The 20,688-nt window shown below is 37.3% G+C and overlaps 3 protein-coding genes across 5 annotated transcripts; 1 reads left to right on the top strand and 2 right to left on the bottom strand.

Moving 5' to 3' along the window:
• The first annotated feature begins 149 nt into the window (after positions 1-149).
• LOC147533760 (T-complex protein 1 subunit eta) lies at positions 150-14,461 on the top strand. Of its 2 annotated transcripts, XM_086646925.1 has the most exons (15): positions 150-276; positions 9,726-9,878; positions 10,031-10,291; positions 10,657-10,782; positions 10,870-11,073; positions 11,583-11,752; positions 11,844-11,979; positions 12,165-12,281; positions 12,511-12,630; positions 12,719-12,817; positions 12,909-12,998; positions 13,490-13,577; positions 13,655-13,743; positions 13,829-13,903; positions 14,137-14,461. In XM_086646925.1, the coding sequence occupies exons 2-15, from the start codon at positions 9,864-9,866 to the stop codon at positions 14,227-14,229; spliced, it is 1,683 nt and encodes a 560-aa protein (XP_086503051.1). In that variant the 5' UTR covers positions 150-276; positions 9,726-9,863; the 3' UTR covers positions 14,230-14,461. The 2 variants fall into 2 exon arrangements, with proteins under 2 accessions (XP_086503051.1, XP_086503050.1); XM_086646924.1 differs by lacking the exon at positions 150-276 and having other exon boundaries at positions 9,495-9,878.
• Positions 2,930-6,953, bottom strand: LOC147533761 (aspartyl protease family protein 1-like). Its single transcript, XM_086646926.1, has 10 exons — positions 6,276-6,953; positions 5,703-5,838; positions 4,836-5,071; positions 4,446-4,670; positions 4,217-4,352; positions 4,063-4,136; positions 3,865-3,964; positions 3,719-3,776; positions 3,428-3,499; positions 2,930-3,330 (listed from the first exon to the last, which is right to left on the bottom strand). The coding sequence occupies exons 1-10, from the start codon at positions 6,605-6,607 to the stop codon at positions 3,125-3,127; spliced, it is 1,575 nt and encodes a 524-aa protein (XP_086503052.1). The 5' UTR covers positions 6,608-6,953; the 3' UTR covers positions 2,930-3,124.
• A 254-nt stretch (positions 14,462-14,715) lies between the features above and the next one.
• Positions 14,716-19,366, bottom strand: LOC147533759 (pre-rRNA-processing ESF1-like protein). 2 transcript variants are annotated; one of them, XM_086646922.1, is made up of 8 exons: positions 19,167-19,366; positions 18,124-18,940; positions 17,931-18,005; positions 17,379-17,629; positions 16,903-17,065; positions 16,656-16,784; positions 15,718-16,418; positions 14,716-15,369 (listed from the first exon to the last, which is right to left on the bottom strand). In XM_086646922.1, the coding sequence occupies exons 2-8, from the start codon at positions 18,862-18,864 to the stop codon at positions 15,024-15,026; spliced, it is 2,406 nt and encodes an 801-aa protein (XP_086503048.1). In that variant the 5' UTR covers positions 18,865-18,940; positions 19,167-19,366; the 3' UTR covers positions 14,716-15,023. The 2 variants fall into 2 exon arrangements, with proteins under 2 accessions (XP_086503048.1, XP_086503049.1); XM_086646923.1 differs by having other exon boundaries at positions 18,124-18,932; positions 19,167-19,284.
• Positions 19,367-20,688: the final 1,322 nt, after the last annotated feature.

Here is a 20,688-nt window from a genome sequence, read left to right as displayed (position 1 = left end):
CTAGAAAGAGTCAGTTGGTCACAAATTAAAGGCAAAGAGAATTAACTCCATATTGAAGCAAAAGTACGACTTCAAACTCTGAGCTGAAATTCAGGTGGACAACCCAACTTCGCCCCCAATTTCTCTTGATTTGTTACTAAAAATACCGTGGACTTAGATTTCAGCCCAAGTTTTCAGGCATCCCTAAACTCTATTCCTGTGTAGCAACCAAAGAATTTAGGTCACTTTAGAGGAGAGAACTAAGGTCGGACCCCGCCAACCTCCCTCTACTAGAGAGCCCTCATTTCTTTCTCTCGCCAAAAAAACCCTCAAACTCACACGGCTTCCCGGATATCTGATCCAAACGGGCCAACGGGGCCTTACTATATATCAATCTTCTTGGGTTTCTTCCATTTGATTTGCTTTAAAAAAGAAGATATAGAAGCTAGACTTCTTCTACTTGCAGGTGCTTCTTAAATGATATCCATAAGAGACAATACCAGAGAGAGAGAGAGAGAGAGAGAGCAACCAGGTGATTCTTGGATGCACTGTTTACTTTGAAGAGATCAAACTTTTTTCTTGCTCGGATGACTCCTTAAATCTCACTAAAATTTTGATCTTTATGTGTTCACATGGTATCTAACTTCTATAGATGAGAGAGGGAGACACAGTGAGGAAAAGAAAGAGAGAGAGAGAGAGAGAAATGCAAATGATAATGGTAGTAGTCGGATTTGGTGATCGGAAAAGAGAGATGAGAGAAATACTTGAAATAATCGCCGACAATGACAGTTTACAGGCGGCCTTGCAAGTACGAAAAAGAAATGATGAACACAATTTTATTCCCCATAACGATTAGAGAATATATTAGTCAACTAAAGTTGACCAATTTTTTATAAAATCTTTACAGTCCGAATAATGTTCTCATTTCCCCAAACCAGCGGCCTAAACAATATAATACATGGAATCATCAGAAAGACTGACTAAAGTCCAAATAAAATGTTGAAGTTGTAAAATATAACACGACTGATACAAAAAACATAAGCAGCACAAGAACTAATGTAACAGGTCCTTTCTTTGGATCCTTTGCTTTGAATAACTATGACAGGTGTGAACTTGATATGAAAAGTGAATTTAATAACTATGACAAGTGTAAACTTGGTACTAAAAGTGAATTTCGTAGAGCGATTAGATTTTGGCATACTAAGATGAGCCATTCCCTATAAACGTCATGGCCAACAACAATTGTTTCATTTTTTAACTGAAGGATGATTCCACTCACCAACAAATTGGGTTTGCAAGCCCAACATGTTCAAAAGAACCAACCACTAACTTCGACTTGTCAATTATCACCTTCATCTTCTGGAGTTCACAAGATCGGGGAACATCATCGCCTCTCTTGGATTTCATAATAAGGTTATTTATTGAAACTTGGTGAGAATTCAAACAAGAAGAGAGATTCTTTTTTTGCAAGATGATAAAGCTTAGATATAAGTACATCCTGTGCACTCAACTCCATAGTGGATACAAGTCAAACCAAGATCTATATCGCTCAACAAAGTACCGCAATCAACGGAAAACGATTTGAGTTCCTTCGCATCATAGTAAGGATTCCAACGTGTACTAAGACCACTAAAAGGACAAACCACCGTGGGAAGCGATTCTAGTGGTAGACCTTCGGATCTCACAAATTCCTCAGTTTGCGTACACATATGGAGTGTAAATATAGATAACTCACTAATATCACTCTCAAATCATGATAGTAACTCAGACGAAACTTCACAAAAACACGACTCCCTAATCAACTTCATATTAACAAACACCATTTCGGCAAGCTCCCTTATAATCCGGAAGAACTGGAGAATTAAAAGTCCTTGGTGATGTACAAAAGAAAAAAAAGTTGTACTTGAAGGACCAAGTGATTTTAGTATACGGACATAAATTTGACGGCACGGGTAAGATAATGTATCCCCTTTGTCATAACGAAGAAAAACACAAAACCGTAGAACTATGTTATCATATAGATGTCGAATGTACGTAGGAAAGGACTCGATAATAGGATAGAGAAATAGACCAATAGATTTCGTGGCTATCTCTCTCTCTCTCTCTCTCTCTCTCTCTCTCTCTCTCTCTCTCTCTCGTTACTCACTGGGCCTCCAGGTTCGAGCACCCCGTGGCTGGGCTGGGGCCTAGCCCAGCAACGTTGGGTTTGCGCTAGGATTTCTATTGGCTGGTTAGAAGGAAAATTAAATTTCGAGATCTACTTGGTTAAGGTTAACAGTTAACTCCATTTCGGCTCTAAATTTTTTACCAACTGGCTCTCTTGGACTCCAATATGTGACCTACTGGCTGTTACCACCAAACGTCCAAACCCAAGATTCTTGTAACTTTTTCTCCAAGAAATATATAAGAGGACAAAATAAAATTATTTCTAAAAAATCATAAAACACTTATATCCACCTCATCTCTAGTTCCCTCCTTCATCTCTTCCCCTTTCCTCCTCACCATCTTCTTCCACATAAGGTGGCTGGCCGACCACTTTTGGTGACCTTCAGACCTAGTTCTTATGCTAAAAATATCAAGAGAGTCCATTTTGGTTAGCAGGCATGTGTGTTTCTCCACCGAATAGACTAGTGTAGGGATCTCTTATTGTTTGGAAATTCAAAGAAAAAGTAACCATTACCCACAAGCAAAAAAATGTTATCAAAAACAATCTTGATGTTTATACCACAATCTATTTACATTGTGAGAGGGATATGTGACAGATTGACCACAGGTTGACTTTGTCGGACCCTGTAGCCAACCTGAGCAGAGTCAACATACAGCTACCGCAGGCACCGTGTATCTGTGGCCAACCCACCACACCACCCTCCCACGCAAGGATTGTACGTCAACAACCATATATAGATAGCAGTTTTATTACCGGAATTGTGAGGTTCGGATCTCAATATTATTGATCAAGTAGTAAATCATTGTATATTGCAAATCAAAACGTATTACAATCGTACATTCTACAGTGATAACATATGAGGGATGTATGATATCTACATTATAAGCTCTAACAGAAACCTATTCGGTGGAATACATATAAGAATCGAAAACGATATAGGGGTTAATAATTTTAAGTAATAGATTAAGAAAATCCAAATTAAACAATAAGTAAAATGGGAAAAACAAAAATCAAGATTGAAGTGGCAATGACGTACGAACGTGGTGGTTTTCCAACTGAAAATGGTGGCGCTATTGAACTATTGCCGGCCGTTCTTGAGGCACCACCGGGTTGGACAGCAGTTGCCGGGGGCACTTGTGAAGTGTTCGAAATTTTTGGTCTATTGGCAGCCTCAAATTCATCACCTTCAAAACCAAACAAAAAAAATGAATCTCTTTGTTAGCATTCTAGGTTGCTTTCATAACAGAAGATAGAAGAATAATATGTATTGAATGTACTCACAGTTAGACTCCTTCCAACCCAATACCATTTTCTCGCGATCAAAGACTATACGAAGGCCACTCATGAAGTTTTCTGCAATAACATCAGTATTGGTTTTAGCAAATGATGAATTATATAAACATGCTTGAGAAACAAGATGCTCAAGATCTCGTAAGATGATAATAATATAGATGTATCAACTATCAAGGCAAGTTCGACCAAGATATAATATCATACGTTTTCTAAAGTTCGAACTTTAGATTCAATGAAACTGCAAATATATTATTAACGTAATTTGAGATGGATTCTTACGTCCAATGATATTCACATTCGGACTCTTGACAATGGCCAAGCAATACCTAAGTCCAACCTGCACATCATCAGAACAAAGTAGATATTGCTTAAGTCTTATAATTCTGTTCCGAAGTACACACTCATTAAGAGACCGAAAGGCTTACCCCATCGGATATTACAACAGTTGAATCCATAACAGTGAAAACTTTTTCGCCTTTCATGGTTAGTTTCACCGCGGGTATCAGAGTTCCATTATTATTTGAACTGAAATTTCAATAAAAATAAAAACATGCGTTAGCTCCAAATATTTCTTTGATGTGTGGAAATTAATATGTACACCACATGAGGCTTAAGAGGCTAACCTAACGCGGTAACAATATTCAAAAGGAATATTGGGATCAGAAGGAAGCCGTTCATCTACAACCTGCGAGTTGAACTGCGAAAGAACACCTTGTAAATATACAATTATTTCCACGAGGCTACTCGAAAACAGTATTCACTTGACATATTACTTACACTCTCAGAAAGAATTGTGTAAGCTGGATCATTTAAGTATGTAAACGAAGTTCCGGAGTCAAATATCGCACCAAACTCAATGTCGGTGGCATTGGTCTCAACTCTTATTTGAGTCACACTTATATTATACGTCGGGCTGCAGAATACATTGCGTAGTAAATTTTAGTTAGAGTTTTAGCTTGTTAGACAACAACTTATAACAAAGTGACGAAGTGGAACAGTTACTTACTGTAGCTTCCTGACATTGAATGGAGTTTCATTCTGATCTGGACTGCCTTTGTCTCCAAAACTAATTCTTCCGACTCCATTTTCTCCAAAACAAAGCGAAAAAGAATCCGCAACTAGGCCTGCCTTCGACAGAATGCTAGGAACTGCTGTCTTATCCATACCGAGCCCAAATAAACCATTCGGAGCAGCACCGTCCAAAAATGAACCCAATTGAACCTGACCGCAACTGCACCAACCAAGCAAATCTCTTAGATCGAAAAGCAGCTAACCCAAAGCCAATTAAGAAACATAACAATGCAAGTAACCAGCCTCAGACATCACAAACAACGAAAAAGTAGTTATCGCAATTCTAAAAATCTCTTCAATACACAAAATGGTAAAAATTGCGCACCCAAATGTAATCCTAGCATCAACATCTTGAGGTTTACCACTGTCCGGGGTCAAATGCAATACATCCTCTACCAAAACTCCAGAAGTTGAAGTATCATTAGAAAGATATAAAACTTGATAATGACATTGGTTGGATGTGCTAGAGCAAGAGTTTTGGAGTTCACACAAACTACTGTTACAAGGAACCTTTTTGCTTGTTGACGATGATTTAGGATCATAAATGTTGAGGGGAATTTCCTGTATTATGAGGTACACAGAAACTAATTAGAAGAACAAAACAGAAAAGGTAAGTTTGAATTTATTGAAGGTTTAGACCAATTGCGATATGATATTTAAGGCGGGCAACCTAATGAACCATTAACAACAAAGAATTTAACTCATCTTAAAATCTGAACATCTCCAACTAATCAAAATTATGCAACTTTCCTAGTATATCGTATCATAAACCTATGAATTTGTAGAAGAAGGCAAACAAGGCTGACTATAGCTCTTGATAGCTAACTGTGCTCAAAACATCAGCCAACCTAGTCATATAATACATCCATACTCTCTCCAAAACATATTCAACTTTCCTCTCCAATTACCGCGATCCTGACCCAGATGATTATACATGTTAAAACACACAAAGCATTATTTAGGAACCATTAAGATAATAAGTTATGGTACGTAGCTTATATTGTAGGGACTCTTTTGTTATACAAACAAAGACCGATGAAATGGTTCTAGTTTGGAACTCGTCAGTGGAAAATGACTCGGTTCTAATAGACCTTCCACGATAGTATAGGAGTTAAAACAAAGTTATCTCCATCAATGGGAAAGTGAATTACTAATAAGCGAAACAGACTCTAATGAGAAGACATTAACACACCTCTCCAGATCTTTTCTTTAGGGCTCGAACACAACTGCTGCAATTGCATGGTACCCAAAACAAGTCACTACCAGTGTCTAATGCCACGATAAACGACAAGCTCGGCGTTCCCAATGATACATTCGCATAGTGTAAGCTGAAAATCCATAAACAAACATAATTCAACACAAGCTTTATTAGAACAACAACTCTATTCTAAAACATATTTAGATTTAGCATTAACAAATCTAGAATTCATCCAAAAATGGAACAAAAAGAATCATCACTAAACTTACTAAATTGCATACTATAGATTATGGAATCCCCTCCCCTCCCCCCACCCCACCCCACCCCCCCCACCCCACCCCACCCCCTCCAAAAAAAAAAACAGAAATCAAAGAACTAATTAAAATTAAATTTTGTTATCACAAAAAAGAACAAGTAGAAATCAAATTTCACAAAGCCCTAAAATTGTACTAACATAGATGTTCACTAAAATCAAACTAATTTTGAACTGACTGAAAAAAGTTACTAAATTTAAGTTAACTTCGCATACAAATTGACAACCAAAAGTGGAGAAGAAGAATCACATACAAACCAAAGGCAGGTACACGGACAGTTTCATTGCCGCCAGAAAAAGTAAGCAACTGAGTATGATCATCATCATCTTGTGCAAGTCCACGACCTCTAAAATACATATCACGATTAGCCATGGCGGCGTAATAATCAACACTACCTATCTCCGGCAAATCATCAGAACTGATTATACCTCTAACTTTATCAGAAAATCTATGGTGAATATCAAAACCAAAGGTTTGATAGCCATGGCAGTAGCTCAAATACCATTGATGAGAGTAAATCAAACACACTAACAACAATAAAATTTGAGATTTACAAGTAAAATGATTACTATTAAAAGAAATCATTGATTTTGATCTTGTATGAGAAATTGGTGTCAAACAAATAAGCAAAGATTAACAAGGGGAAGGATTTTTAGAGAGAGAGAGAGAGTGGATTTATTAGGATTCTAGAGAGAGAGAGGGAGAGGGAGAGATTCAGAGTTTTCACACCACGGAGAAGGTAAGGTCGTAGTCAACAGAAATTAATAAGCTAGTAATAAAGTTTTCTATGTGAAAGTGCGTTGAAAGTCGTATGATAATTTTCTGTTGTTTTTTGTTTGCTGCAACAAGTCGTATGATAACTTCAGCCAGGTTAGGTATGAAGTTGATAAATAAGGGTCCCTCCGTTTATGTCAGGAAAGTTTGGTGGTGCATTTCGATTTCTCAATTTGCTCATCTATAAAACTCAATTATTCAACATTCTCGAGTATTTTTACTTTAGTTTTGGTTTGATACGGGGACGACTCTCGGAAATAAAGAATAATAACCGAAAATTAAATTTTCTAAGGAATCTAAATTTTTTTGTACATTCTCGAGGGATATTATTTTTTAACTCAAAAATGTGCTTGATTAAGCATTACTCCTTAATCTTCTTCTTCTCTATCACCATCACAGTCACAACTCCCCACCACCACCATTTTGACCACTATTATCTCATCTTTTCTCTCATCTCTTTTCTTCTCTCGCTTACTGTTACCTTCTATCTCTCTATCTTTCTCACTGTCTATGTCTCTTGATCTCTCACTGTTTCTCTCTCAATCTCTCATTATTTCTTGATCAATCTCTCGATCTCTTTTCTCTCTCTCACACACAAAAACGTTTTGTGACCACGAGATCTGTGATCTCTAGAACGAGATCTATACATGCCTGCAAGAGAGAGAAGGTGAGATAGAGACTGCAAGAAAGAGAGATAAAGACTGCGAGAGAGAAAAAAGAAAAGAAAAAGAGAAACTAATCTACAGAGAGATATGTCTACAACGGAGAGATGAGAGTGATCTACAATGAAAGAGGGAGATCTATAGTGAGAACGACAGAGAAATAGTTAGTGATAGCGAAAGAGATAGTGAGAGGGAGAGAGAACGAGAGAGTAAAAAAGAGAGAAAGAGAGAGATAGAGAGAGAGAAGATGAAGATTAGGGGGTAATGTTTGATCAAGTCAATTTTTGGATTAAAAGAAGAATATGCCCTCTAAATCAATTTGTTATCAACTAATTCTTTATTCTCCAGAGATTTGTCTTTATTCCCCAAAGTCGCGGGCTTTGATATTTGAGAAACTTTTGTGAATTTTCATATTATTTGATGTCTGTCAGGGGTGGAACCACGATTTCTAGCTAGACGGGGCCGGCTGAAAGTGGAGTATAAGTCAAACATGTAAATATTATGTATATGTGTACGAACTTCTCAAATTATTATGCATATATTTATCAATTTTGATAATTTTGTCACCTGAAATTAAAAAGATAGTAGTTGAAGAAGGAGAGGGAGAAAAAAAGAAGTGAGAACGAGATTCGCCAACAAAGAACTAGTCTCTCTCTACAAACGAATTTTGTCTTTTCCGAGAGGAAGATTAAAAGAAGAGACATCGACCTCAGCTACGAGGAGAAAGATAGGTAAAAAGTACCAAATCTATTGTTCTCTCATAATAACTCTTTATCTTTTGTAATATCAAAAAGGTTAAGGTAAAATTGGTATTAAATAATATATGATCATTATCAATAGAAAAAATAATATGTTAAGGAGTTATTTTTTTTTTGAGAACTTGGTCAAAATGTAGGGATCATTTTTGAAAATTAATCACAATCCAGGGATCATTGTTGGAAATGCATTTTAGAGAATGTGAAACCATGACCACCCGTACCATAGGTAGAGATCAAACCGCTGAGCTACGCCTCAGTTTATCTTCAATCTCTACATCAAAGTTTAGAAATTTCAGATCGGCAATGGGCCAGTCTAATCTACACATGGATCCCCCCCAACGACGGTAATGCATTAGTAATTTTGTACCTCGAACTGGAAGGGTAATATGAGAAAAGGTACAAAGTCTTTATTGGTGAGATCTTTTAAGAAAGTTATATCTGGTTATGTAAGAAAATCGTTTTCTGTTTTTTTAGGGTTGACTTTTTTAGTCTCCAGATTCTGACTAACTGACTATGTTAGATGTCGTGAGTGTCCAGATTCGTTTTGACTCAAACTTAATATTTTTATATTTTTCCAAAAACACTAAAGTAGTATTATTGTAATTTTGACGTTTCAAAATATACTCACGTCACTCATTTTTTCTCTTCCACATCATCAAACCTTCCACCAAACATTTTCTTCTTCTTTTTGGTGACAAACCAGAAGTCGTCGACCACCGACCTTTTACAACGACTTTGAAGAATTCCTTTTTCTTCTCCCACCACCACCTCTCTCTCCATAGGTTTTCTTTTACCAACAATAACCTCAACGAAGGGGAACCTGATTAACTCACGCTTATGCCGGCTCTTGATTATTTCATTGATTAGGACCCTCTGGATTTGACCAAACTTTTTGGACAATATAAGTTTTATTCGTTATATTTTTTTGAAGATGATAATGAAGGGAAATGAAGATGAGAGGATGGAAGTGTAGATTTTGATGGTGATCGAGAGAGGATACAAGTAGATTAGTTAACAGAAAGAAAGAAATGAGAGAGAGAAAAAAAAGAACTCAGAAAATAAAAAAAAAAGTAATTAAAAAATAACAAATAATAACAAAAATACCATAAAGGTAAAATCGGTAAAATAAATAGTTCTGGGGGGTGGGGGTGTTCAGACATATCTTAAGACTAAAATGAACTGCCGGACACACCTAGAAGCCAAAATAACCCATTGGTCCCATTGGTCACAGATTGAAGGCACAAAGATTGAAGGCACAAACAGAATTAACTCCACATTGAAGCAAAAATTGTAGGACTTCAAAATCTGGGCTGAAATTCAAGGTGGACAACTCAACTTCGCCCCAGTTTCTCTTGATTTGTTGCTTAAAATACCGTCGACTTATATTTCAGCCCAAGTTTTGAGGCATCCCTAAACTCTTCCTGTATAGCAACCAAAGAATTTTAGGTCACTTTAGAGGAGAGAACTAAGGTCGGACACCGCCAACCTCCCTCTACTAGAGAGAGTCAGAGAGCCCTCATTTCTTTCTCTCGCCAAAAAACCCTCAAACCCACCACACACACTCTCTCTCTACGTCCGCGAGTCACTCCTGCAACTGAATCTCTATCTCTCTTCTTCTCAGAAGCTTGATCTATCAAGCTTGCACCAATGGCGTCCATGATGGTAATATTTCTCTCTCTTTCTACATACCCACTTCACAAAATCACTCCTTTACCTGTAAAAGTTCGATCTTTTTCATTTTGCTTCAAACCCTAACTTACTGACTCACATTTTTTTTTTCTGCTTTTCTTTCGTGATCTTTGAAAAAACAACAGCAACCCCAGATTATACTATTGAAGGAAGGAACAGATACATCACAAGGGAAGGCACAGTTAGTGAGTAACATCAATGCTTGCACTGCGGTTGCAGATGTGGTTCGAACAACTCTAGGACCTAGAGGGATGGATAAACTAATCCATGATGATAAGGGAAAAACTACAATATCCAATGATGGTGCTACCATCATGAAGCTCCTTGATATCATTCACCCTGCGGCTAAAATCCTTGTGGATATTGCTAAATCTCAAGATTCTGAGGTACCCAACTCTCAGGAATCAATAAAAACCCTAACTTTATACTAATCTGAACTAATCTGGGTGGATCTAATCTCTGAAGTTCAATAGTTCACTTAACTGTAGCTGTTACTTAGTTAGGTTTACTGATTTGGTAATCTCCTTTAATGCTGCAAGTAGCTTATAATAGTGGGTTTTGGATAGAAATCAGCTTCTTTATTTAATTCCTAACTATCAGTCGTTCTACTTGATCAGATCACTTTTTTTTGTTCTTATTTTTAGAAGATGTTCATTTTAGCTATTGTGCTTATGGTTAATAACTGTCTTATGAAGTTACCATAATATTATGTCATGATTTTGGTTATAATGTCTTAGTTGTTGATATATAGGTTGGTGATGGTACCACGACTGTTGTGCTTCTTGCGGGCGAGTTTCTGAAAGAGGCTAAACCTTTCATTGAGGATGGGGTTCACCCTCGGAATCTCATTAGGAGTTATCGGACTGCTAGCTCTTTGGTGTGTATTGTGCTCTTAATTGTTGTTATATTGTGATGGAAGGGAAAGTGGTTCTATGAATTCTTAGTTCTGAGACTTCTTTTTCAGGCAATTGAGAAAATCAAAGAACTTGCTGTGAGCATAGAAGGTGAGAGTTTGGAAGAAAAGAAAAAGTTATTGGCAAAATGTGCTGCTACAACACTTTCCTCAAAGCTCATTGGTGGAGAAAAGGAGTTTTTTGCGACTATGGTCGTTGATGCTGTCATAGCAATCGGGAATGATGATAGACTTAACCTAATCGGTATAAAGAAGGTAGGGTTTTTCAACCAGATTCCTTCTGTGTTGTTATCTTACTGTTACCCTAATTGTCTAGTAACAGAAAAGCATATCATGTAGTCATATACCTCTTTTTTTTATACAGATTGATGCCTTGCCAACCTTGATCAATAGGTTGGAGGTGTTGACAGTCAACGACACTAATCTTGTTATTTGACTGAACTACAAAACCTTAACGGACATATATTTAAGATGACCCGTTATTTTGGAATTGAATGTAGTACTTCCATCACCAAGCTTATAATTCTTCTTTGTAAAACTATTTCGTATATTATTACTTTTTTGCAATATCTGAGATCCATATTCTGCAGAAAAAAAAAATCCTATCCTATGAAATTTCTGCCTTCACCTGCCATGCGAGCATACATGTAGATAATGCCCATCCATTTAAATTTATTTAAACTAAATCTCACATAAAAGCATGTTCTCCGAAACTTGTTATTGTTAGTGCGTCGGCTAAACACTGAGTTTGTGTTTGTTTGTAGGTTCCTGGGGGTACCATGAGAGATTCCTTTCTTGTGAATGGGGTTGCCTTCAAAAAGACATTCTCCTATGCTGGTTTCGAGCAGCAACCCAAGAAGTTTCTGAGTCCAAAGATACTCTTGCTTAACATTGAATTAGAATTGAAGTCAGAGAAAGAAAACGCAGAGATCAGGTGATAACTGTTGTCTTCATTTTCACAGTTTTGTTTCTTGAGTTGATTATATTAACTCTCTGCCCTTTGGGCCAATAATTCTACTTGCCAGGCTTTCTGACCCCCTACAGTATCAATCAATTGTTGATGCTGAATGGAATATTATCTACGATAAGTTGGATAAATGTGTTCAGAGTGGTGCTAAAATTGTACTTTCACGTCTTGCTATTGGTGATCTCGCAACACAGGTACGTCTTCAGCAATCAGCACCTTCATACTAATCCCCATGTCTTCTAAAATTTCTAATGAAAAATATTTAATCCGTAACTCTCCAGGCTCACAAAAATATATAATAAATGCTATAGGGATAATTTTCCTCCAACTTATACTATTTGTTCACTTCTTTAGCTCCACACTTTTGTCTTTTGTGCAGTATTTTGCAGACAGAGATATTTTCTGTGCCGGCCGTGTTACTGAAGAGGATCTACAAAGAGTTGCTGCTGCCACAGGAGGAACAGTTCAGACATCTGTCAACAATGTTATTGATGAGGTTTGGCTTCTCTCTCTGCCTTAACATTTTTCTCATTATTTTGGCTTGTAAAGCTTGTTGGATTACATTATTAATTACATAGTATCAAATAAGACAGCACATTTTCATCAAAATAAAATAAAATAAGACAGCACAAGAATTTATCCTGCCACTTGCCATGCACTCATGGTATTGAGGAACTTTAATTTTTTGTTCTCCTCTACTAACATGGGAAACTTGATGCATTTAGGTTCTTGGATCCTGTGAGCTTTTTGAAGAAAGGCAAGTTGGAAATGAGCGCTTCAACATATTCAGTGGGTGCCCATCAGGTCAGACAGCAACTATTGTTCTCCGGGGAGGAGCTGATCAGGTGCATAAATAAACGCTCTGCCAAATAAACTTCTTCTATTATAGGGTATCAAAATATGTTATGAAGTCCTCTTTTGCATTTTTTTCAGTTCATTGAGGAAGCTGAGAGGAGTTTGCATGATGCCATTATGATAGTCAGAAGAGCTATGAAGAACTCCAATGTTGTTGCTGGTGGTGGTGCAATTGATGTAATTTTATCAACTTCTTAGAACTTGACTTACTAACATAGTAACATCATTGAAGGACAATTCTGATCGATGAAACTTTTTCTTGTGTTAGATGGAGATAAGTCGGTACTTGAGGCAACATGCACGGACAATACCTGGAAAGTCTCAACTCTTCATAAATTCCTATGCTAAAGCACTTGAGGTAGACCAATTTTAGAATTTATTTACTTCTCTGTTAATCCTTCTGATGTTTCTTTTCCTCTTCCTTACATTTTGATGAGTACAATCTGGATTCTGGCAATCTTTTTTATACCTATGTTAGTCTGTGGTAATAGTACTCTTGTTAATTATTCAAGTATTCGCCACATTTTTCTGGCCGCCAGAAACTCGGTTTAAGGAGTTCCCTGAGTTGTTAGAAATGGGCCCAGCCATTAATGTCCTCTATTGAAAGTTGATGGTTTAGATGATCATAATTAATTGATTTTTGCATTCTCTTGCCGTATAAACTTTTGCCAGTTATGCGCTTTATTCTACAGTTAAAAATGTTCCTAGTGAGTGTTACACATCCTTTTGAAATATTATAGTACTCGAATTTTAATTAGACAATGAGCTTATCAAGCAAGGCATGCCTGCTTGACTGTCTACATGCCTCGAGAACGCTGATTTTTTTCTGTCTGATTGCCACTTCTGCAGATAATTCCCAGGCAGCTCTGTGACAATGCTGGATTCGACGCTACTGATGTGTTGAACAAACTCAGACAAAAACACGCACTTCCATCAAGTTAGCTTTCTTCCACTTGTTTCTCTCTTAACTCTGCCTAGAAGATTGGTCGCTAATACATAGAAGTATAATAACAGGTGAGGGTGCTCTTTATGGAGTGGATATCAACACTGGTGGCATTGTAGATTCATATGCTAACTTTGTATGGGAGCCTTCAGTTGTAAAGGTATCCCTTTCTTCTCTCTTTCATTTTTCTTCCCTAAAGTTCTGCAGTACATTTTGGGTTCTCACTAGATTCTCTTTCTTTTTAGATAAACGCCATTAACGCTGCAACAGAGGCAGCATGCCTTGTTCTAAGTGTCGATGAAACAGTGAAAAATCCAAAGGTAATTTGATCTTCGCCACAGAAAAACCAACCCATCAAAGAAAAATGTAATGGTGAAAAACCGTGTTATCTTCAATTTCGGACTTTTTCATCTAAAAGTACTCTAGTAGATAGCCTGAAAAAAATCAGAGTTAATGGATTCAAGATTCAATATGTTTCCAAAAAAGTCTGTTATTCCAGTAATGTTGTTCTTATGATCTACTGGTTTCATTTATAATGTTGATTTTGATGCAGTCGGAGAGTGCACAAGGAGATGCTGCTGCAGGTGCAATGGGCCGAGGGCGAGGTATGGGAGGCCGTGGTCGAGGGCGAGGCATGCGACGATGATGCACCATTATAAGTTTTAGTTTATCAAAAATGCTTGTCTGGTTTGATAATATGCGGTTAGGATCTTAGTAAGATGATGCATCAGTTTTGTGTTTTGAATTTTGATTATGTATTCTAGGTCTGGCTTTTTTTCTTTTTTGTATTTTTTGCAGTGACTTGATCTTCATTTTTCATGAAAATTATTGCAATGTTTGATGGACAAGTTTCTAATCCCAAGTTCAGTTTTTGACTATTAAGCGTGACATGATTCTACATTTTATTTTCTGGCCTTCTCTCTGTAATTTGCTTCTCTGCTGGATGATATCCAAAGCCAATATTTGCAATAATCCACTTAACAAGGACAAGCAGTAGCTCCAGTAAAACAAAGTGAACACAGAAAATCTCCAGCAGAGAGATGAAGTTTATGTCAGTTAAGTGAACATAAAATCGATAAAATTGGAGTGCAAATGTTACTGTTTCCAAGAGGGCAAAGTGAACATAAAATTGTATCACAAAAAAAATCAACTCATAAACTTCACTAATGATCCGATGTCTAAACAATCAACTCATAAGCTTCACTAATGATCCGATGTCTTCGACATAAAGTAATAATGACTTAAGATAACTTAATACGGAAAAGCAACAAAAACAAGTTATGTAGCGAAAACAAATTTAAATACTTTGATGCCTCAATGTAGACTACACTACTTTAAGCACTCGGAAGTTTCCTAAAGCGCCTTTACCTACCGAAAATCGGCTATAAGACCCAGGGATCTTTGCACAAGGAAATACTTTGTCAAAACCTTCATATTTTGTCAGTGCTTAATCTTTTTCTTAATTGACTGCACCATGGACGAAAGTTCCTTCTTCCCCCTTTTAGTTTCCACAGACTTAACTGCATCATCTTTCCGTGCTATTTTGTTTGTAGCTGGTAATTGAACTTGTTGGGCCTTCCTCTTAACAGATCGCACCAAAGATGATAGCTCATGCTTCTCTTTCTTTGAGGAAGCACCTTCAGCATTCGTTTCTTCCTCACCTTTCTTCACTTCTGTCTCATCTTGGGGCGGTTGAACCTCCTTCTGGGGTTCTAGTTGTTCCTCATTGCTAATACGACCGCCATTTTCGCGCTTTTGGGCCAATTGTCGAGCATAAGCTGCACTCCTGTATTAACCAAATCATGTGTTTAATCTTTAGTAAAAGAATGAAACATCCGGTTATATGAAGTACACAAATCATCGCTTGTACGATATCCAATTTTTTTTTTTACAATCTGACTCATCTGATAATCAGACGGTTCAGACCTACCATTCTGAATTGATTTCAGGTAAAAAATCGAACTGAAAAATGGAGTTGGGATATCAAAATAAGGACAAACTTTTCACAGATATTATGGTTCACCTTTTGTGTTTCACGATATACAGCTGAGCTAGTTTACGAAAAATCATATCTATATCAAGGAAATAATAGGGTGATTGAAACTCAAGGATAAAGAAGTCAAGAGTAACATACCTCTTGTATTGTGGATCAGTAGGATCCAAGGCGAAGAGATGAGATGAAAAGATCGCCGAAAATCGTGGATCTTCATAATCTATAACGGGTAACTTGTCCTCCGAAGGAGCTTCCTTCTTGCCCTTTTTCCCCTTGCCTTTTTTATGCTTCATATTATATCCCTTCACATTATTGTTTCCTTCATCATCACCAGCCAATAGTAACTCAAGTTCTGCTTTACTAGCTTCTTGATCCTTTTCTACGTCTTTACTCTGCTCTCCATTACGATCATTTTTACCTGATTTCCTAGTTTTAACTGAAGGCTCTTCCAGGAAAAAATCATCGTCTTGTTCAGGTACATCTTGATCACTATCATCACTCTCATCCTCGGACGAATTCTTGGCATTTTTTCTTGCGTTCCTTTTTTCACTCCTCTTTCTGAGATGAGCCTCCCATACAGTTTCAGATGTCCTGTCCTTTTTCTTCTCAAGAATACGCTTGCTTATGTCTTCTAAGCCAGTATTGAAAGTGACCTCCATATCCTTGTCATATTCCCCACATTCTTCATCTGAAGCACCATCACCTGCCTGTAGGAGAGCACGATATTTTTCCTTCTTATCTTGCTTTTTGTCGGAATTTCCGTCTTCACCTTCGTTATCCTCAGAATCATCGCTTTCCCCATCATCAGAAGCTAAAAACTCATTGAACTCCAATTCAGCAAGCTACATCAGAAAGCATGGAAAATCTCACAAACTGAGGTCGAAGTTATACTTTTAAGTTATCATTCTATGTAATCTAAAAGATTTACATGGAGAGTAGGATGTGACAAAGCTTTAACATATTCTCTTTTACCACCAAAATATCAGTATACTTCTCCCGTAGAAAATTGAGGGAAAAGGCCCCTACCAAGCCTAAGCATAATAGTAGTCGGCCGAGATAGGTTTAAGAGATTCACCAACCTGATCAGCATTGAGATTTCGTTTCAACGTTTTTGCACGTTGGGGCTCGTCTTCATCCCACGAAAGATTTATTTTGCTATGTTGTAGTGCACTAGTATTGAAATCTAGAGCTTCGTAGGTAGAAGGTACCTGAAACGAAAAAAAAAGAAGCATGAAACTAATTCCATAAGACTGACTACGAGCATCAACATGATCTAGATACACACGGAAAGAAGCAGGTCTGCTTCATAGGATAGTGAAGACGTACCTCTGTAGCAATGTCGCGAGGAGGATGTTTAAACTCAACTGAATCTGGAATAAACCGCAAATCCATAATATTTGATGTTCTTTCAAACTCAGTACCATCACAATTTTTATATAGATGGTCGGCTGTAGAACTCGAATCACACTCCACGACGGCATAGTAGTACCTGAAATAATGTTAAACAGAAGTCCTTAAAATATCTGGCTTCTACTGTTCTACATAATCGGAAGTGAAGTAGAAAAAGCATAACGTATAACCTATCCAAAGATAAGGTCATGGAAAGCTAAACACGTGAGAATCAAATAGAATACAAGACAAAAATGATATCTTGCCTACAGTCTGAAGAGCAGTTCAATCCACGATAGTTTATGAGGAACGCAGATATCATTTACTAGTTAGAAAATGAAGTATTTTGGTGTCAAAATAAGGATGTAATTGCTCTATTAATTAAAATATCACAAAATTTAGAGATTAAGTACCTTAAGCGACTCTTCTCATAAGCACGTAATTTCTCTTCATCAATTTCATCATCGTCGTCATCTTCATCATCTTCATCATTGTCCTCATCATCGTCCTTCTTCTCTCCATCTTTGTCAAATAAACCAACAGGGCCATGCACTGCTTCCTCTTCCATACGCTTAATCCCAAACTCCGATGGGTAGACAGTAACAGACAATATTTGCCCACTTTTAGGGAGAAACGAGCTCAGCAATACATACAGATCGACAGCCTAAAGACCACAAATTTATGAGACTGTACCTCATCCATGAATTATGATAAAACTGTTATTTCTTTATGTTAAATTATGAAGTCTCTTTTGTATTAGTACTATAAGATACGAAAGTAACGCTATATTTTCTTAAGTCCAAAAGAAACAAATCACTCTATATTAGTAAAGGAAACTATCTGAAAACTCATTACGCTAACTTAAAGAAGTATGGTGAAGCATGTAAACGACACACTGACACAGTATATTGAAACAATCACCCCACCCCACTGCATTGAAATAGGAGCAAGAAAACAGCACTAACCCGAACGTGACTCCAATCCATATTAACAATCGCCAGCCTACGTGTTTCTTGCTCAATTACAGGTACATTTTCCTCCTGTGTTCCAAGATAGTTAATTGAAATAGTATTAGACTTCAATAAAAATAAAAGACTGCATAACTTCATTAACTTTGTTGGCACTAGAGAAACTTAATAGACAAAATAAACTCACTACCTCTACAGGTTCATCTTCTGGGTAAACCTCATACTCGTCATCCGTATCAGAATTAGTCAAAGATGCATCACTATCCAACTCGTCCACTTCCAACTCGTCGGGTTCCGATTCACTACAAGATTCAGAATCCAATTTATGATCTTGCTTTTGCAATTTCCCATCCTTAATATCTTCAATTTCTTCATCATCGCTGCTGCTGCTCCCATCTTTGTTCTTCGGTTCTTCTTCTTCTTCGTCAAGTTGATAATAATGACGAAGAGGGTGGTTTTCTGGTGCCTGGTTCTTACGTTTTCCTCTTTTGTCAACAGAAGCAGATGAATTAGAGAAGTGCTTATCCGAAAACATATGACTGAAACGAGTGTCAATTGATATCTTTGATTGACGCTTTGAAACTCTCTGAAATCTTGGATCAGAGTGTACAGACGAGAAACGAGCATCACTAATGATCTTGCCACCGCGGTTCCTGCCGGAGCCAGAGGTGGTCATGGTAGTACTACTATCTTGCACATTAACTACTTCTTTCTTATCCTTTTTCCCACCCATCTCATTCTCTCTGGATTTCTTTCCCTTGCTACTAGTTTCGATCGTGCTCACGATTGATTCTTTCTTCTCCTTTTTTCCGTCCATCTCTTTCTTCGTGCCTTTCTTCACCTTGCCACCATGGCCGTTGCCAGCGGATATGCCATTTTCCGGCGATTCCACTACGGATTGGTTCTTCTTCTTTTTTCCATCCTTCCCCATTGTTAAACGTCACCCTCAACTCAGCCTAGCTCGGATTGATGATAATGGCAAAAATTCCGAACTTCAAGCTATAGAACTAAATAACAATCCCTACCCAAGTTAGCAATCCAAGAAAAATAACAGCTAAATTAACAGCAAATGGAAGCTACCCATATAGAGAACTAACTTTGGGTATCAATCAAAAACACTGAAAGAAAGGTTTTGAATGAAAAATCAAAACGGATGCAAGTTCTTAACATTAAAAAGTTGATATTTTGTTAAGAGAAAACGAAGAGAAGAAATTGAGAAGAACAAAAGCTCACCGTGAAGATGTGAGTGGGTTTTGCTATTGTCCTCTGCGACTACGCCGGTTGCCGATCAACAACAGATAATGGGAGTGGAAAGTGGAGTGGGGAAGGGGACGGCTTTCTATTGGAATTCGTACTAGGGTTTAAGATTAAGGGTACTTTAAAGGCGCCTTTCAATAGTGTTATTAGCACCTCCTATTTCAACGTCTTCTCTCAAAACAGTAAAACACCTCGTTTTCTTTTTGGCCCCAAATCGTTCAACTCGAGCCGATTTAGTTACAAAATTGGGTCAACTCTGACCAAAAGGGAGTCCAACAAATATTTTCTCGACATACATAAATCTTGGCGGATTTGCGACAAATTTTGTCATAAAATACGACTCAAGTCCATCCAACTCCAGCACATTGAAGTTAAACTCAGTGACCTTTAGCCAAATTTTATAACAAAATTTGCCTCAAAACCACCCAGTTTGGTTGCCTAGCAAAAACCAGTTGACATAAAGAAGACATTTTGGCAAGGGTTCGTTTGATTACGTAGGAAACGTTTCGTGCGAATCACTTTTGTATTGTGAGGAAGAAAACAAAGTTTTTCTTAGGGAACATTTGTTACGGAGGAAAAATTAATTTTCTATGGTTTGGTTGAACCCGAAAGTGTGAAAACTGATTTCTTGTGGAGAAAAAAGTGATAAAAATGGTTTAGTTTATTTTATCACCGAAAAGGTGGGAACCCCCATTTCCACCCTTTCCCAAAACGCATTATTTCTCTCCTCCCGTCACCTCTCTTTCTCGTTCTTCCTCCACCTTTCTCGTTAACTCGGCTGAAGTGCTAAACCATCTTCTTTCTCTCTCCCTCTTTCAAAGTATGGTAACTTCAAACTAAAACATAACCAACTTCTTTCTCTCCTTTTTCTCTACGTATTACGACACAAACCATCATCAATTTTAAAATAATGAGATCTTTCACCAAGCCATACATGGACGAGATCACCAAGAAGATGGACTTCATTTGAATCCCCCAATGAAGTTTAAAGCATTAACAACGAGTCAAAATGGCGCAAAAGAACTATATACCTCAATTTGAAGTAATCATTTTTTGAAACTGCATGATTGCATTGAGAAACTTGGGCACCCTAATCGATTAGGTTTTTTTATTATTTCTAATCGATTTGGAAACCCTAATTGCAAGCCATCATCCATAAGGTTTTTTTATTCCTGTAACCATAATAGCAATGAACTATGAAGGTGTTGTTGATGTTTGTTTTTTGAATGGAAAGCTTCATTTTCTCTCGTAACAAACAGAGCGTAAGACAAAAGAGAATTTCAATTGTGTAAACAGGTTAAGTTGTTATATAGGTTTGTTTGATTGAATTTACGGGTGGTGAAGGTAGAAAGTAGAGTTCGACGTGCTTCAATAAGAGGCTAATAATGTCGACGAAGAATAAAAATCAGATGTTTCCTTTGCCTGCTTTGCTCAAACGACAATTGAATAAGAAGATCAGATAAAAATGGTGGTAGTGATTTTAGGGTAGATGAGGTAA

Source organism: Eschscholzia californica, unplaced genomic scaffold (assembly GCF_041429995.1).
Source record: "Eschscholzia californica isolate CP2 unplaced genomic scaffold, dmEscCali1.0.p SCAF_6, whole genome shotgun sequence".
NCBI classification, from domain to species: domain Eukaryota; kingdom Viridiplantae; phylum Streptophyta; class Magnoliopsida; order Ranunculales; family Papaveraceae; genus Eschscholzia; species Eschscholzia californica.
This window is presented reverse-complemented; position numbering and strand designations above follow the sequence as displayed.

Coding starts and splice junctions, on each gene's coding strand:
- LOC147533761 (XM_086646926.1), bottom strand. CDS start 6,607: ATGATTTCTTTTAATAGTAATCATTTTACTTGTAAATCTCAAATTTTA. Junction 5,839..6,275: donor CGTGTACCTGCCTTTGGTTT/GTATGTGATTCT, acceptor ATGGATTTTCAG/CTTACACTATGCGAATGTAT. Junction 3,965..4,062: donor GAATATTGTTACCGCGTTAG/GTTAGCCTCTTA, acceptor TTGAAATTTCAG/TTCAAATAATAATGGAACTC.
- LOC147533760 (XM_086646925.1), top strand. Junction 12,999..13,489: donor CCTATGCTAAAGCACTTGAG/GTAGACCAATTT, acceptor CCACTTCTGCAG/ATAATTCCCAGGCAGCTCTG. Junction 13,578..13,654: donor AAAACACGCACTTCCATCAA/GTTAGCTTTCTT, acceptor GTATAATAACAG/GTGAGGGTGCTCTTTATGGA.
- LOC147533759 (XM_086646922.1), bottom strand. CDS start 18,864: ATGGGGAAGGATGGAAAAAAGAAGAAGAACCAATCCGTAGTGGAATCG. Junction 17,066..17,378: donor TATGAGAAGAGTCGCTTAAG/GTACTTAATCTC, acceptor ACATTATTTCAG/GTACTACTATGCCGTCGTGG. Junction 15,370..15,717: donor ACTGATCCACAATACAAGAG/GTATGTTACTCT, acceptor TGGTTAATACAG/GAGTGCAGCTTATGCTCGAC.